This window comes from Liolophura sinensis, chromosome 13 (assembly GCF_032854445.1).
Source record: "Liolophura sinensis isolate JHLJ2023 chromosome 13, CUHK_Ljap_v2, whole genome shotgun sequence".
NCBI classification, from domain to species: domain Eukaryota; kingdom Metazoa; phylum Mollusca; class Polyplacophora; order Chitonida; family Chitonidae; genus Liolophura; species Liolophura sinensis.
In genome coordinates this window covers 18290030-18307035 of record NC_088307.1, presented here as the reverse complement: position 1 = coordinate 18307035, position 17006 = coordinate 18290030, and the positions used below count along the sequence as shown (strand labels likewise).

Here is a 17006-nt window from a genome sequence, read left to right as displayed (position 1 = left end):
TGATAAATAATAAATAAAGTCAGCGCCAAATCTGCTGTGGGCGACTCCATTTTGCCAAAGAACTAGTCCTGAAGTCTTCTGTCTTAGGAGGAGAGTTGCCGTCGGAAACCACCGAAGTGCAGTTCGTACATTTGCGGTAGACCTCTTCTTCCCAGAAGGTAGCTAACAGTACAGTTCGTTTTCCGCTTGACGATCGGGACACCGGAATGTTGGACGTGGGTAGCTTACACGAACAAGCCGGCAGTTTTAACCACTTTCATTGGCTGAGAGGCAACACATCCCCAGCATAAATTACAGGGTGTTATAGATGGAGGACACGATGGACTCAGCGATTTATGCTAGCTTTGCCGTTTTCAGGCTTTACGTGTATGGCGAGAAAAAATCGCAAAATTATGCAGCAGACACCACCAGAAAGAAAAAAATGTGCTCTTTTCAGCCTGTAGTGTCATAATTTTAAGTGTTCTCCCCCTTTAACAGGAAGCCGTATTTCACCGTGCGACGGTTTGGCAACTGTCACACCGTCGTCGCTGTTCTGGTTTTACTCTCTACAATGTAGGTTTCATATTATACTGAGATAACGGTAGAGAAGACTGGCGACTCATTTTCTCAATGATGTGTCACTCCAACCTTATTCATACTTTGGATAAGATTTACTTAATTACTTCTCACTTCTTTGTACGCACCGAATTAGTCTTGGGCATTTGCCTTGCAATCCTTTAATGCAGTATAGGCACTGAAGCGGAATTCTTGTGTGATTTGGATGTATTTATTTATTTGATTGGTGTTAACGCTGCACTCAAGAATATTTCACTTATACGATGCTGGCTCCACCCACCATAATGGTGGCCGCCGTCGTATAAGTGAAATATTCTTGAGTACGGCGTAAAACACCAATCAAATCAATCAAAAAACAATATACAATGCTGGCCAGCTTTATGGTAGGAGGAAGCCGGGAAGATCCCGGGAGAAACCCACGACCATTCACATGTTGCTGACAGAACTTCCCACGTACGGCTCGAGAGGAAGCCAGCATAAGCAACAGACCGCATTAGTGAGAGGCTCCTGGATAATTGCGCCGTGCTGGCACGCTAATCACCTCGGCCAATGAGACCCCGGTTTGGATCTAGTTGTCGTACGTGTTACTTATTAGAATACCTTATCAGCTAACGATTCGAATTCATATTGTATAATTGAATAATAATTATTAAATACAAGTAGGGCTGTCTTTTCTCACAGAAAATATGTTTCCAAAGATATGAAAAACAGGAATGAACTGGGAAGAGAAAGAGAGTTAGACATAATTATGAAGCAGAAAGTTGTTGACAATACGATCAGAACAGTGCACCGTTGCCCGATTATTGCTACCAAGGGGAATCTGGAAAAATCCTCGTTCGACAGTGGGATTGAACCCATGGCGGAACACATGTCGCGTGCAACATAGCGAATGATAGGCAGACGTCTTAACCACTCGGCTACGGCTCGCTCACTCCGTGACAGTGCAACATGTAGATATTCCAGACTCAAAGTCCAAAGCTAGGTTGTTTAATACTGTTCTATTGCTATTGCTATTGCTTTTACTATTGCACATAGCCCCAACATAATTGTATTTATTAGTAACAATATATTAAATATGAACTAAAACTGCTCCTGTTTTACTTTGACTTGGACAACTGCGTTGGCTGCTGAGTTTGGCTAAAATTTGAAATATAAAATATGACTTAAAACCAGTATTACCTAATACACTTTCTAACATCTGACTGGATTGGTTCAATGAGTCATTGATTTATCGATTAACTCATTGATTTATTGTTGTATTTGACAAAAATTTTGACGCAAGACAACAAGCAAACCATGTATTATGGTTGATAGAAACGAGTAACCTTTACTCACTAGGATGAATTGATCGATTGATTGATTTATTGATTGGTTGGTTGATTGACAGATTTCGACCAACGAAAACTTTGGGTAGTGTTAAACAGAAAGAATACTAAAAACAAAATAATCGTTGTAAGAAAGACCAAAAATGTCTGTGAAACGTCTTTGATTTATTTTCCATTATTTTTTAAAGATATTTGAATGATATCAAATGGATGGATTCTAAGGTGTGTTTTCTAGACCACAGTATGACATCGTATTTTTTACTTTAACCGTTACTCCATTTTAGAACAAATTATTTTGAAATTTACTAATGTATATGTTAAGTACAAATATGAGCTTCTTAAACACAAATATGAGCTATTTCAACAGTAAATACCGGACTTGATGGAGGGGTAGGGTGGGCGTAACGTCATTGACACCAAAAGTGGCCAATAACTTAAAGCTTATATATCTTTTAAAAATTTTGTAAAAATTAAGTAATAGTACCTTAGCAATTTTCAAGGGCCTTTCTGCCGACCTTTGTTTTCTTTCGCTTTAAAGGTCAATAGTGTAATGGTTATTTTTTTCACTTCGTCCAAATATATTCACCGATATATCTTTAAATCAGGATTTGTTCACACTGGGTGTCAGATGGTGATTGAAGATAGCGTTAACCTTCGATACGCTTCAGTGATTACAACCAAACGATCAGAAGTGAAAGTGGTTATTGAAACACAGAAGTGTTCTCCCGAGAAATTCACTACCTCGTTTTTGCCAAATCAATTTCGCGAAGTGATTGCAATCAGTAGAGTTGTGCATTTTAAAAAAGCAGAACAATCTTTTTGTATTGGTCCAAATACAAAGGCAAGATTTCTGCATGGCATATTTGACATTAATGCTAACTAGCTTGGTGGCTTGAGTTACTGTAGAACGTACGATTTCTCAGCCGTAACGAGTTTATAAGCATATTTCTTCTGTGCAGTTGAATACATAAGGAAGTGTTTGTCCCGCTGCCGTGCATCGCCTCTAAAAACGCATCTGTCCAGAAAATTTTTCATACCTTTGGCCTAATTCCGGCCGTACGTGGGAAAGTCTGGCAGCAGTATGCAGCATACCATAATGCTGACCGCTGTCGTATAAGTGAAATAAACTTGTGTACAGCGTAAAACTCCAGTCAAACAAATAAATAAATTTGTGGTATGTGCAGACTAAAGGGAATACTCGGTACCGCAATGTATTAACAATGAAATAAAACCCGGCTAATGTTAAAAGAGTTGTATATGCATCTCCTTGAATTTTAATGAATGTAATTCTTGAAGTTTAAAGTGCTTCACAACAATGATTAATCAAAGGAGATAAGTGCGATATCCATGCACAAAGTGTCACATGCTCAGCAGGAAAATAAAATCGTTTCGTGACAAGCTGCAGTGCGAATACAAGCTTAATTCCCATGTTTATTTCAACCCTAAAACGTTTTCCCACCTCCTTATACCCTTTACATTTTTTTTTCAGTTTATAACGGGTCGGAAATGACAGGCGTTAATGCCTTAGTCCGTGATCTCCGCGGGGTGTGGCTTGGTGAATAATGGGAACAGTCTTGTTTGATACGGGTTTTCCCGGACAAGTCTCGCCGATGTCCTACTACCGGTATTATTGTTGTTTGTGACAGTGGTCGGCCGGACGTAATCACCCACTTATCAAGTTCAACTGATTGTCCTTCAATCTACCGAGATTCCGTCACTCTTGTCATGTTGTCTTGTATGTGAAGCCTCAAGTTCCGACTCGCTTCTTTTTCTGAAAAGACATGTTCAGCGATGCGTACCTTCCCATTGTCGCTTCGCTCCACTGACAACGGTGAATTCGCCCAATCAGACTGCTGGTCAGAAATCGCTGTTGCACAAAGTAGCCTGTCAGCCAATCGACGGACTCGTTAGATACCACTTGCCCCGTGGGCGCAATAATTAACTATTTGAGGGTATTTAAACCGATTCACTTCGAGCCCCCCATTCGGTCTCTTCTCATTCCAGCAACAACAGGAAAGCTAGCTCAACTGAATCTCTCCACGGATTCTTTTGCAGATTTTTTTTCCTCAAAAACTTTTTTAACTTATACCTGCCACAGGAATTTAGTGTTGCGTAAATCGAGTGTTTTGATCGACGGAAAGTAAAAATGGCGACCACACCAAATCGGCGCAGTGGCAGCTATGAGCCCATCATTGGAAACCGCAACACGACAGTCATCCAGCGGACGGCGCATCCTGGAAATTCCCCCATCACCAGGCAGACGAATCGATTATCGTATGGAGCAGCGCCTCCTGCAGGCATTACCCTGCAACCCGGCACCTATGCCAACGCTACGGGCAAGGGGGTTAACTCCATGAAGGAGTCGAGAGCGCAAGAGAAGAAGGATATGCAAAATCTGAATGAGCGCTTTGCCACTTACATTGAGAGGGTGCGTTTCTTGGAGGCCCAAAACAAAGCTTTGCAAACCGAGCTGGATAAACTCCGGAAAAATTTCGACCCGACAAAAATCAAGGATATGTACGAGACTGAACTAGCGCAGGCTAGGAACATCATTGACGACCTGTCAAAAGAGAAAGCCGACACTGACGTAAAGCTGGTTAGTCTAGAAGATCAGTTGACCCACGAAAAGGCACAGTAAGTAATGTTATTTTATTTTATTTATTATATTTATTTACCTTTGGAGTGATGTCTAACACAATATGCAAGAAAGGTATTCATTTTCCACACAGAAGGAGAAAAACGAAATAATAACCATAGGAAAGAACAGCATTTCATTAGGTACCACACAAACTTCAAGGCCAAACCAGTGAAAGCTGGATTCCAACTAGCAACGTCTTTGTTCCAAAAGTTAGTTGTCTGAACTGAGGTAGTCTATACATAGTTCTCACGAGTTAGAATACGATGACATTTTTTTTAGAGTTTCCTTCAAGTTTTGTTTGGATTTTCTGCATGTCAGACGTGACTTTCATATCTGCAGTCGTGCTACTTTGGTTGACTGTAAACCGGTCTTCAAATCACTGCAGCAATCATATGAAGCAGCCAACCATGCAAGTAGAATCCTCTGTCAATGAAATCATAGTCATCCACTCCCGGTGTTCCTCAGGCCTCGCTGACAATAAACGCTCGACAGTGCCTGTGAGTCCCTTTCGGAAGGTTTTATGTTCGTTGACAATGGACACCCTTCACCAATTTGCGTTTTAAGTTTATACATCACATAAGTGAGAAAGTTCGTCAATTGCTGTCTAAAGGTTTAACTCTGTCACAGTGGTTTCCTCTCCCCATAAAACCTGGGATTGAGAGACTCTTGACCCCAGATAAAACTGACCGCAATCGTTTGTCCAAAAATTTTTGACAAATTTTTGATTTTTTATGGCGTTAGACAACAATCAATTGATTAATCAGAGCGAGTTGGCGGTTATTACAACCTGCGATTTGTCATTCTACAACGTTGATCTATAGTTTACAAAGTGAACGCCCATGTTTAATTGTTTCAAACGAAACGAATGAAAACGAGATGTTTGGACAGTAGTTTCGGCATGTCAATCAACACGATCAAAAACACCCACTGCCCACCCAGCGACCTAATATCACTCGGGTGGCTGAATGCCACGTCATCGCAAAAATACCTGCCCTTTTTTTTTCTTTCAAACAATCTGTGTTATGGAAAGATTCTGTAGTCATTGAACGGATATATACATGTTAAAATATTAGGTATGATACGACTGAATTTTGAATATTTGAAAAGCATGCAAGCAAACAAGCAGGACAAGTCTATGTTTTATTCCTCATATCACCTAACTGTTCAGGATGGAATCTCGACGCCTTGTTATCAATACAGACCAAGTCCCAGTTGCAGCTCAGATTGACAACCTGAATAAACTGTGTTTACCATTCATGAGTATCCTTTATGATTCACAACCTAGTCACTAGTTTGAATAGCCCTCTAATATAATATAATGTTAGAATATTATAATATAAATGGAATATAATGTTTCTTACACGAACTTCTACAGCTGTGATTATAGCCTATATGGCCGAAACCACTCAACTGACTATTTTAGCTTAAATTTTTGTAACCCAAGGCTACATTTGCTGTGCTTCTGTGGACTGCAAAGAGGTCGTATTGACCTAAAACTGGTTTGACTTGTATGCGTGATATTTAGACCACGTGATGATTCTTGACACGCCCTCTATCCAATGAACTGCATAACTTTTCTATACGGGTCATGGCCACAGTGAGTTTTCTTTAAAAAAAAAGAGGGTGAAGTGATTGTAGCTGGGGATTAGTGGCGCACACTGGTTGGACTTTTTTCCCTCGTGCGCCTTGAACATGCCTTGCGTCTTTCCAACATCAATTGAAAACTATTATCCCTTCTTCTTTTTGCATGATTGCGGCCTAATTTCGTGCTTTATATATACTTTCTTAGTTTGATAGTTTGTGTCAAACGTCGTTTTGGGAATTAACCGTGCGATTATTGACCTGGAACGCCCATTTTGGTTGTCGACTGGTATATGAACGTCTTTTTCGACGCTTACATATAAATTCGAAATTTTCCAACTCGAAAACACCGAAATTCCTGGCTTAGCAACGCATGTCATGGAAATCAAGTCTTGATAGAGGCTTCTTTTCCTCCCACCATAATGCTGGTCGCCGTCGTATAAGTGAAATATTCTTGAGTACGGCGTAAAACACCAGTCAAATAAATAAATAAATATATAGCATATTTTAAAACAACTAAAATCAGTGCAATGTTCAATTCAAACCTTTCAAATTCCGCAGAGTAGAACCCGAATTATAGTTCGGACTTATTTTTACGGCTTAGCTCAGTAGTTTGCTGTTGTGGTTTAGCATGATAATAACTAAGCATCCGTACTAACACAATCAGTCAGTCCATCAGTCTTTTGACTGACTGATTGTGTAGCAGAAGAACGTGGATTCAGCTATGTAAAGATTGGTCATAAGATATGCTGAATTTAAACGTGAATATTCCATTACCTATCCATTTATGTATTTTTGCACTTTTGAGTTATTTCCAAACACCTCTAGGCAATTCATACAGTACATTCCATATATAAGCAGTATGGAACTGTCCACGTTGCCTCTGAGCGAGGAGCCTACATGCATAACTTTCGGTATTTATGATGCATGAATATGCAAATTAATGTATATCGCCGATTAAATGGGTGCGAAATATTTAACACTCACCATACCTTAGCAGGTATCGTAATTTATATACGTCTAATCAAAGGCCGCTATTAATATTCATTAGTAAACCAGACCCCCGAAATCTTTATGCATGGACTAGAGGCTTAGCCGATCAAGTGGCCGCAGGGAAATTTTTCTGCCTGTTCAGATGACCTGTTAAGTGTGTCACGTGACTGTGACACGTGATGACTTGTCATCACCTCTGGCCATCACCGAATCGGTTAACCTGTGGACCCACGGGGTCATAGTTAGACCAGGTCATACGCCAAAGGTTTTAAAGGTGGAATTAAGGGATGAGTAATGCATGGGAGGGGATATCGTGAAAAACATTTTCTGGAACAATCCGAAAATCGATAATTCAATGAAAAACAAAAATGATCAACAAAAATTTGTCTAATCAATCACATTGTTCTTGCCGAAAAAATGATTTATAACTATAGTATAAAATACTACAAAATAGAGAGTAAAACGCGACCAGTGACAAATGGTCGCACGTATTACAGGTGAAATACGGCATCTTGTCAGTTTACCTCGGATAGGGTTATATTCTAACCGATCATGCATATGCTTCGGCAGTAACACCCAGCTCTAGCACTATGACTTAAGCAGAGTTAGGGAGAAAATGCACCGATGTTAGCTGCAAATGATTAGACATCACTCGTTTAGAGTCACTCGGTCAGACTGTGCAGTCTTGTTGGAAACAAGTGCACTCAAAAGTACAACATCGCTAACTCATTCCGTTAAAGCGTTGTCGTGCCGTCGTCACAGGTTCGAACATTCGCTCGTTCGTTGTTGCATGGAGTTATTCGTTCTCTTCAGTCAATCAGCCATTGATTCAAATCATCAGGAATTCATCTGTATCAATCAATCAGTCGAGCAGTCAATCATTTAATCAATCAAGCAGTCAACCAAGCAGTCAATGAATCAAGCAGTCATGAACTCAGTTAATCATTAGGTAGGCCTAATTCAATCGGTCAGGGGGCCTCCATGGCTCAGTTAGTTAGCGCGCTAGCGCAGCGTAATGACCCAGGAGCCCATCTCATGCTGGCTTCCTCTCCGGCCGTACGTTGAAGGGTCCTGCAGCAACCTGCGGATGGTCGTGGGTTTCCCTTGGGCTCTGACCGGTTTCCTCCCACCATAACGCTGGCCACCGTCATATGATTGAAATATTCTTGAGTACGGCGTAAAACACTAATCAAATAAATAAATAAATAAATTCAATCGGTCAATAAATCTCTCCCTCTTTCTGACCTACAGGACAGCGGACGAGAAGGCCCGAGCGGATGACTATAAGGACAAGTACGAGGACGCACTGGGGAAGGTGCGGCAGCTGGAGGCAGAGAACAACACGCTGCAGGACCGCATTCAGAACGCCGAGGACGATTGCAAGAACGCCAGGGCTAACCAGCAGAGAGTACAGGACGACAACACCAGACTGAGAGGGGTAGGCTACTTACATCATTTGCAGCTCTCACCATTTGTGCAAGATTCTTCATCATGATTCAGATTTGAAAAAAAAATTGTAATTTAGTAATGAAGATAGCGAGGCGTGGTCGAGGAGTAAAGGTGCTTACCTTTCCATCGATATAAGTCACGCGAGACGTGAATTCAAGATATTCTCGGGAAATGGGTTTTTAAGATTTCTATTGCTACCCTTGCTCTTGAAGCCTAGGTAACAATATGTTGTTGAGTACGGTGCTCTTTTGCGTGGTGTTACACGACGTTTACTGCAAATCTGCAGGCTTCTACCAATATGACGTGTGATTTGCTCCAAGTTATACGATTCCTTCCTCCTCTATGAGAAAAATAAATGTAACGTTAAACAGAAATGAAGTAAATAAACTAATATAGTTATAAATTCCTTCACCCATTCTCTTACTTTTTCATTCAGTTTCCTTCACAGTCACCGAAACATTTTAAAGATTTTAATTAAATTTTGTTGTTTTTTTTAGGATTTGGACAACGAAACCGTGGCCCACATTAACATGGCGAACAAATGCCAGTCTTTGGAAGAAGAGCTGGCCTTCATCACAAGTGTGTACGAACAGGTACGTCTACATCCTGATAGTTTCTTCCAAACAACCAGGCCTTCGTTTTGGAAGCAGAAACTGGATGAAGGAAAATGCTTTGTTCTTCTGTTGCCTAAAATGATTACGAGGCGTTTACGAACCGGTCTTGCTGCACAATACCTACGCCTTTAGCCTTTATATTGACCACGAATTTCATCTGTTTCTCTCAAAAGAAATCAGGTCTTTGGAATCAGAATTTGGACAACGGACAGTGCTTTGTGTGTATTTTGTTCTCTAAAGTGTGAAACTTTGCCTGACATGGATAGCACAAGTGTATTTAATTTCGTTTTTTTTTTATTTAATTCCGTGCTATTACCTAATTTCGCTCTCTTACCGAACTCCATGTTTTACAGAATTCATGGCTCTATTTGAATATCATTTACTATTCTTTATGCCGGAATTTCTGTGAGAATCAACGACTTCAATCAGGAATTACGCCTATCGTATATTGATCCACATAGGTCAAAATGTTGAGTTGTGAAATGGTGTACAAACACCAGCAGAATGAACACACCAGTCAATTACATCTTTGTTTAATCAGGAAATCCGAGACCTTCAGGCACTGGCTAACCGTGACGACAGTGGAGATCTCCGGGAATACTGGAAGGGCGAGTTGTCCAAGGCTATTCGGGAAATACAGGCTGAGTACGACAACCGACTTGACCAGATGCGCAATGACATGGACTCCAAATACAACAACCAGGTATGTGTAAGGTTTTAAATATTATGGAACTGGTAAAGTTTAGCGGTCTGTGGAAAACTTTCTAAATAAGCAGTCAGCCACATTGAATAGGCTCTGCGTGTCTTAGTTTATTTAGGTTCCGCCACCTTTTGTCCGGCTGCAATGCCTCGGCAACCGGACCGCTAAACTTTCCGCAGCCAGAGGTGGTAGAATAATCCACAGTGCTGTCCACGATGGCGGTTGAACTTATTGTTCTTTTCCTTCCAATTACGTAACTTCGTAATTAATGCTTTCATACATTTCTTACATATGTCCGAGTTCAATTTCTTAACTAATTTCGTACAAAGCGAAAATAAAAAATGCAAAAGAAAAGAAATAATCATGCAGTTTGTGACTTGTTGTGACTTTGTTGAATGAAGATTATTTGATACGTCATATTCACAGGTATACCATCCCGTTTCTTGAAGTGCGATTTGCAGTACCCCTGATAATGGTGCAAAGTCACCTGGATAAATTGTAAAAGTGTCATTCAAACACATGTGTATCAACGTAATGACTTCATCAGAAGAAAAACACATTTACAGTCATTTATTCCTATGTTTGATTTTTTATTTTATTTTATTTTATTATTTTTTTTCTGATCAGATACTTGAAATCCGAGCGGGCCAGATGAACAGCGCACCGTCACGTGACAACGACTTGACCAAGGAGGAGAGCAAAAGGAATAAATCTAAGATTATGGACCTGACATCTAAACTGTCTGAGCTCCAGGCCAGGGTGAGTGAATCCCCATCAATCAACAATCAGTCAAACAGGCAAACCTATGACTGCAATGGTGTACGTTTTCTCGTTGAATAACATAATGCAACGTCCGTTTTGGGACTCCATGCCAGTTTAAACTTTCTTTACACTAAAACAATTGGACAATTTTGTGTAGCATTCATTGTAAGACTCAACATTTCATTTGTCAAAAGAAGTAAAAACCTTCTCTACCAATGTACAGGATTCTTATCTCGTTATGTCTCCACCTTTTCCGATATAACGCCATCCTGGGTTATTCCCAGCTCAATTAAAGGGCCTGATTCGAAATTCCTGAATACATAATGTTGTATCCAATGCGTGACTCCATGCCTGTTACAGAACGCGTACCTAGAGTCACAGGTGAAGAGTCTGAACCAGCAGATGGAGGATAAGGACACGATGCATGACGCCGAGACAAAGCACCTGAAGGACCAGATCCAACACCTACAGCAGGAACTGGAATCAGTCCTGCAGGAGATCCAGGCTCTGATGGACGCCAAGCTCACCCTGGAGCTGGAGATCGCGGCTTACAGGAAACTGCTAGACGTGGAGGAGAACAGGTGAGGAGTGTAGGGAGGATATAGGGGTCTTTGTGAGGATATCAAGGACTGTGTGAGGATCAGCGGGTCTATGTGAGGATCAGCGGGTCTGTGTGAGGATATGGAATTCTGTGTGAAGATATAGGGGTCGGTGTGAAGATAGAGCGGTCTGTGTGATGATGCCAAGGTCTATGTGAGGATATCAGGGTCTGTGTTAGGACATGGGGTCTCTGTGATGATATGAGGATCAGTATGAGGATATTGGGGTGTGTGTGACGACATGAGAGCTGTATAAGGATATGGGGTCTGTATGAGGATATGGAGGCCTGTGTGAGTTTATGGGGTCTAAGGATATTGGGGGTCAGTGTAAGAATATGTGGCTCTGCGTGAGTATGCATATGGGGCTTTTATGAAGGTATAGAATGCCTGTAACTTATAGCCAACGTCATTTTTGAAGTCTACCCGAGACCTGATTTACGAAGTTTTTGTGAAAGTGGCCTCTTTTTTTTAGGATCTGGGGTGAGGTTAATTCTTGGGATCTTAAAGTAGGGAATAAATGAGACATATGTTGTATGTGGTGGTCACAAGTTTCCGCAAGAATTTAGAGAGAAGTCAGTTAAACCGGAAGAGTGATGAGGATACGAATTAACAAGCATGAAGTCAACGATGTTTAGATATCCACGAGATACCAATGTTGTATTTTTGTTGTTGTTACAGACTAAACCTCAAGGATGTGGTGAAGCTGTCATTGGGTCAAGGAGACTCTGCGAGAAACCCACTGACTTCCGGTACGTTGAAACTTTGGATCAGTTGCTGAGCAATTAAGTCAGAATAGAATTGCCCACTGCTTTTTTTCTATTTCTTTTTGTCTTTTCTAGTTGTCTTAGGTGTTTTAACTTTGTCTACTTTCAAAATTCCATTCCACAGTATATGAATTCTCTAACTGTTGGGAACTGAGGCGACTATCACCAACCTTTTGCTGAATTAGTTCTATTTCTTCCTTATAAGCAGGACCTGTAAACGTCGGAGAGGCCACCGGAAGAGTCACGGTTCAAAGGTCATCTCGTGGTCCAGTCGGATTCTCCGAGACTGCGCCCGACGGACGATATGTTGTTGTCGAGAACACTGGCTCCTTGAAGACCGGAAAGGTATGTTCAAAAATTCATATCAAAGTAATATTAAATCAGGAAAGAGAAGGTTCCTCTTTCACGTGACCAAAAAAATCTTTTCAAAAGTTTATTATTAAATGACGAATATAATGACAGTGGAAATCCCAAACTCCTGAGGTTTGCTTCCAAAGGAGTTATGGAAAAGACTTAAATTGCATCGTTTACAGAAACTTATGAACATGGTATTGAATATCTGTGTTATTTTCCACAAGAATACGTCTACTATATCAAAAACACTAAAAGGGATGGGCGGTTAGCTTGGCCACATGTTGTTGTGGACATGCACAGCCCAACGTCCTCAGGACAATGTGACCGGCTGAAACCTGGCTCTCGCTGCTTCGATTGCCGCTTTATTAATAACAATTATTTTTATTGTTAATTAATAAAACAACTAGTATCGAAGAGAAAGGGAATACTACTTACATTTGTTTCGTAAAAATAAATAATTATAATTATTTCTCATTCTTTTTTCTTTTTTTTTTTTTCATTTAGGTCATGCAATTGACAGGGTGGAAAGTAAGACGTATTATGGCCGATAACTCTCAGCTGGAGTATACGTTTGATGAATGCGAGTTACCTCCCGGTGGATCCGTCAAGGTGCTGTTTTGTTACAAGTGTTTTAATAGGTTGTCGGAAACTGGCGAACACAAACGAAATTGAGCGAAAATTTTGAACTATTAATCTGCTCTCATTTTTTCATTCATATTAACTTTCTCACTCATTTTACATGTAATTGTAAATAGTATTAAGTGATTTTTTTTGATTTTTTCAGATGGTCAAGTATCCTTCATTTAGGCCTCCATGTACTTTATTCTGGAAACCAAGTTTCTATGATATCAGAATATTCATGTAATTTCCTTATTGTCAATACTGGGATACAATTTGTACATTTCCTTGTTCTAACTCGTAGGTGAGCTATTGTATGGTCGTTAACGCTGCCTTTCGTTCGTTAAAGACCACTTGTTTTACACTAATACGTTGGAAAGCTCCTCAGTAACTGTCCAAATGTCTGTGGTTTACACCAAGGCACTTCATGCAGTTTCCTCCAGTGGTAAAACTAACTAGGCGGAAATTATTTGGGTAGACCTATATGGCAGTAAACAGTCAATCAATCAACCAGTCTTATTCGTCAATAACAAATACGTCTCTCTCTTCACAGATCTGGGCTCGGGACGGTAGGGCAAAGAGAGGACCCAAGGACAAGTGCACCAACTTCGACAACTGGGGGGTTGGGAACAACACTACCTACCTGTACGATACGGACGGAGGGGTGAGTGATCTAAGTTCGTTCATAGCTATGGCTGATGGGGCTAATAGTGTATAGATTATGCTTTTAATAAATGAATTGTTCTTTTATTATCTGTCTTATTTTCTAACAAATGACACTTCTGATTCTAATTTTGAAACACCTGCTCTGCTATTTTTAGCCAATATACGTGTAATTGTAGCAGGAGTATTAATTTCTCTTTATCACGTGGTTAGACCACTCAATATGATATTCATATGTATACTTCTTCAAAAAACTGGGAGACAAATGTAATTTTTTGCTTTCAACACTATATTATTGTATTACTTCAAAGTTTAATGCTATGACCCTGTAGGCCTACTTATCGTTTGTGAAGGCAAAGAAAACAATAAAATGAAGTATCTAGGCCTATCAAATGAAAGACCGTTAAAACATAATTGGGTGGGCACAGAAAATAGTTGGATTTGTTTTTTTTTTTTTGTTTTTTTAACCTTGTAAAATGCATTTTAATATTTTATTCTACGGTGGCCTTTTCTGACCACAGTACTACCGGTCCAGTGACGTCACATTAAGTTTTTGCTACTTAACAGATATTAGACTGCTACGTTTCAGCATTCAAAATGCATATACATATAGAACCATGGATGCATTTGCCGATTTGACCTTGAATCGAATTATTTCAAGCCAGAAGTATAGATGTGACGTAACTGATAGCTTCTGGGTCACAACAGACAACCGTAGAATCTGAACTTTTAATACCGTTTCACTCGGTTAAAAAAATTCTTAAAAAATAAATCCAGCTATTTTCCTGGATAGTTTTTAATGGTCTGTCATGTGATATATACTTAGTTTAAGAGTGGTCTTTGTCTTTAAGCCGAGTAAACTCACATGACGCGATTGTCCAGTCTGCCCATGCGCTTCCATGCGATTGTATTGTATTCAACAAATCGCATCTTTTAAACGCAGCTTATATGCCTAAGAATATTTTCCTTCCACTTCTCCAATTCGACCTGTGAATACGATAAATCGCAACCTATGAACGTGGTTATAGCTGTATCAGAAATGACCATTGGGCAATTCAAACCTTAACTAGCCTAAGCCCTTAAAGAACACCCAGAATCGTTTTGACGTGGGTTTATCAATTGTTGACTTTCTTGACCTATATATGTAGTCTGTAACGTATAGTAGCTTCAATCGGGTGCCATAGTATAATGAGTTTCATCACTACCTCACAACGTGTATACTTCCGCCAAACATTAATCTAGTTCGTAATTTACTAGATACGCCTATATCTCCACGGTGATTCAATTCTTTTCAACATTTGTATTGTAAAACTTACCTGTGGACCAAGCCAAGACGATGGGAGGGAAATTAAATATATAAGGAACTACATTTGTTAAACGATATAATAAAAATTAGAGTTCGCAAAATTGTAAGTTCTTTACAACCTCACGCTTACCATTCTTGGATTCTTTCGTTCCTAATCCAAGAAGCATCCAGTAGATTCAGTTCCCTTGTCTGATAAGGAGACGAAAAACATATGTTCTGACCACAAATTGAAGATACTGGGCACATTATTAAAGTGTTTTATCACAGTTTTATACGTTTTTCTTGCTTATGGTAGTATCAGTAGCATACATATGTACGAACATACGAACTCGAAACATTCCTACCCATTTTCACCCCCCCCCCCCCCCCACCCTTAAGAAGATCCACATATTAGTCAGGGGAACAGATAAAGTGAAAGGACCCATGTTTTTTCATCCGAAAATGAAATGAATATATGTATTGACGGGCTGGTTCTAGCTAGATGAAAATCCTGTGCAATATTGTTCTGAAAATTATGTTCTTTCATTGCAGGAAAAGGCAACCATTGTGCAAAAGTTCGTCATGTAAGAGACCGAAAGTGATTTGGAATACAACAACGCAAATGATCGTAATTTCTTCCTTTTTCATGGGAATCAACCCCCCATGTCTTTATCTTGGCGGGGGGGGGGGGGGACAATGGAACTTGGATTTGATCTTGATTTAAAAATATATTGTTGGACCGTTTGATGGATGATGTATACTGGATGTGCAAAGCCCAGACACATCAAAATTTGCAACATCACCTCGGCCCTGGTACACATACGTACATCGTGTTATCACGATGTACATCTAGAACTAGATTGTTGTCATAAAATGGTGTCGTAACATGATTTGTGTAACATGGAGCGAAATGAGATATAAAAAATGTTTTTATGTGAAAACGTCAAAAAAGAGCAATAACATAGCAAGATATTTGTTACTTAATTGAAAAACACAATACTATTTCTACAATCACTTTTTACTTTATTTGTTCGTTTCCTATACTATTTACACTCTCGCTCATCACAAGGAATATTGGTGCACTTATTTACACCCGTTGTTTCGTATTTCCATTACGGCGTCTCACCAAGACTTCAGATTTGGTGCATTGCACAATACAGCCGCTGTTTCGTAATTTTTACGACGCGCAAACGTCTTCCAGTATTTAGTGCACATCTGTTTGGTCTCAATTTCTGATGTCTCGCATCGCATGTATTTTACAGTGCAATTTCTAGCATTCTGCTTGGTTTGAGTCGCCTTTTATCACATAAGAGCACGCAATTATTTCTTGTTTTTATTAACTGAAAGATTTTTTTGTTTCTTTTTTTATTACATATTTCTTCTCTTCACTGTGTTTCTAAAAAATAAAAAATAAAATTTTTATTTTTCATATGTATTTCTACATTTTTAATAAACAGTGGTATTAATCTTTTGATAGGGTTCCCTAATTTCAAGAAACTGATTGTAAAACTTTTTCGTCTGACAAATGATCGATGTGGCACATGTTTGAAAAGTATGTGGCCAGCTTTTATGGACCATGTTGACTTGTTTTATTGCAAAAAGTATGCATGTCAAGCCTGTAAAAGTGAGTTATAAATGACAGACGCTATACACTGTGTGTGATCTGAGAAACCCGTTGTATGATGAGCTATGATAGTACGCAAGAATTCAAATGTTTTCTATGTAATTGTATGGCTACTCGCAACTGTTGAAATCAGACGTATTTGGTTAGTTTATACAGTGTAAAGCATATTATAAATACGGTACCAGAATGCTATTTTTTGGATGTTGTGAAATAAAAAGGTAGTTGTCAATTTTTTTTTTGTTTGATATCGACGTTACTTTCACCAAAGAAGGTTGTGCTTTTCATGGCATATATTTGTCTATATTTGCATATGCTGCCTGACCGTCTTTGTGTCTATCGTTTTTTATGGGAAATTACACGGTTTTGGATGAATTTGTGTGCACAGGTTTTCCTTGAGCTATAAGTACCAAGCCATTAAGCTTTGGTGGCGATCCGGAGAGAATGATTTTAAAATAGATAAATATATATTTCACTGTTAAGAG

The 17006-nt window shown here is 39.5% G+C and overlaps 2 protein-coding genes across 2 annotated transcripts; both read left to right on the top strand.

The window, feature by feature from the left end:
* Nucleotides 1-4026: 4026 nt before the first annotated feature.
* Nucleotides 4027-11202, top strand: LOC135480943 (60 kDa neurofilament protein-like). The gene is made up of 6 exons (XM_064760875.1): nucleotides 4027-4514; nucleotides 8344-8530; nucleotides 9039-9134; nucleotides 9697-9858; nucleotides 10483-10614; nucleotides 10978-11202. Exons 1-6 carry the CDS (start codon nucleotides 4027-4029, stop codon nucleotides 11200-11202), a joined length of 1290 nt encoding a protein of 429 aa, XP_064616945.1.
* Nucleotides 11203-11429: 227 nt separating this feature from the next.
* LOC135480942 (intermediate filament protein A-like) lies at nucleotides 11430-15488 on the top strand. Its single transcript, XM_064760874.1, has 6 exons — nucleotides 11430-11443; nucleotides 11895-11965; nucleotides 12189-12325; nucleotides 12839-12943; nucleotides 13506-13616; nucleotides 15453-15488. The coding sequence occupies exons 1-6, from the start codon at nucleotides 11430-11432 to the stop codon at nucleotides 15486-15488; spliced, it is 474 nt and encodes a 157-aa protein (XP_064616944.1).
* The last annotated feature ends 1518 nt before the right edge of the window (nucleotides 15489-17006 follow it).

Coding starts and splice junctions, on each gene's coding strand:
- LOC135480943 (XM_064760875.1), top strand. CDS start 4,027: ATGGCGACCACACCAAATCGGCGCAGTGGCAGCTATGAGCCCATCATT. Junction 4,515..8,343: donor TTGACCCACGAAAAGGCACA/GTAAGTAATGTT, acceptor TCTGACCTACAG/GACAGCGGACGAGAAGGCCC. Junction 9,859..10,482: donor ACTCCAAATACAACAACCAG/GTATGTGTAAGG, acceptor TTTTCTGATCAG/ATACTTGAAATCCGAGCGGG.
- LOC135480942 (XM_064760874.1), top strand. Junction 12,326..12,838: donor GCTCCTTGAAGACCGGAAAG/GTATGTTCAAAA, acceptor TTTTTCATTTAG/GTCATGCAATTGACAGGGTG. Junction 13,617..15,452: donor TGTACGATACGGACGGAGGG/GTGAGTGATCTA, acceptor CTTTCATTGCAG/GAAAAGGCAACCATTGTGCA.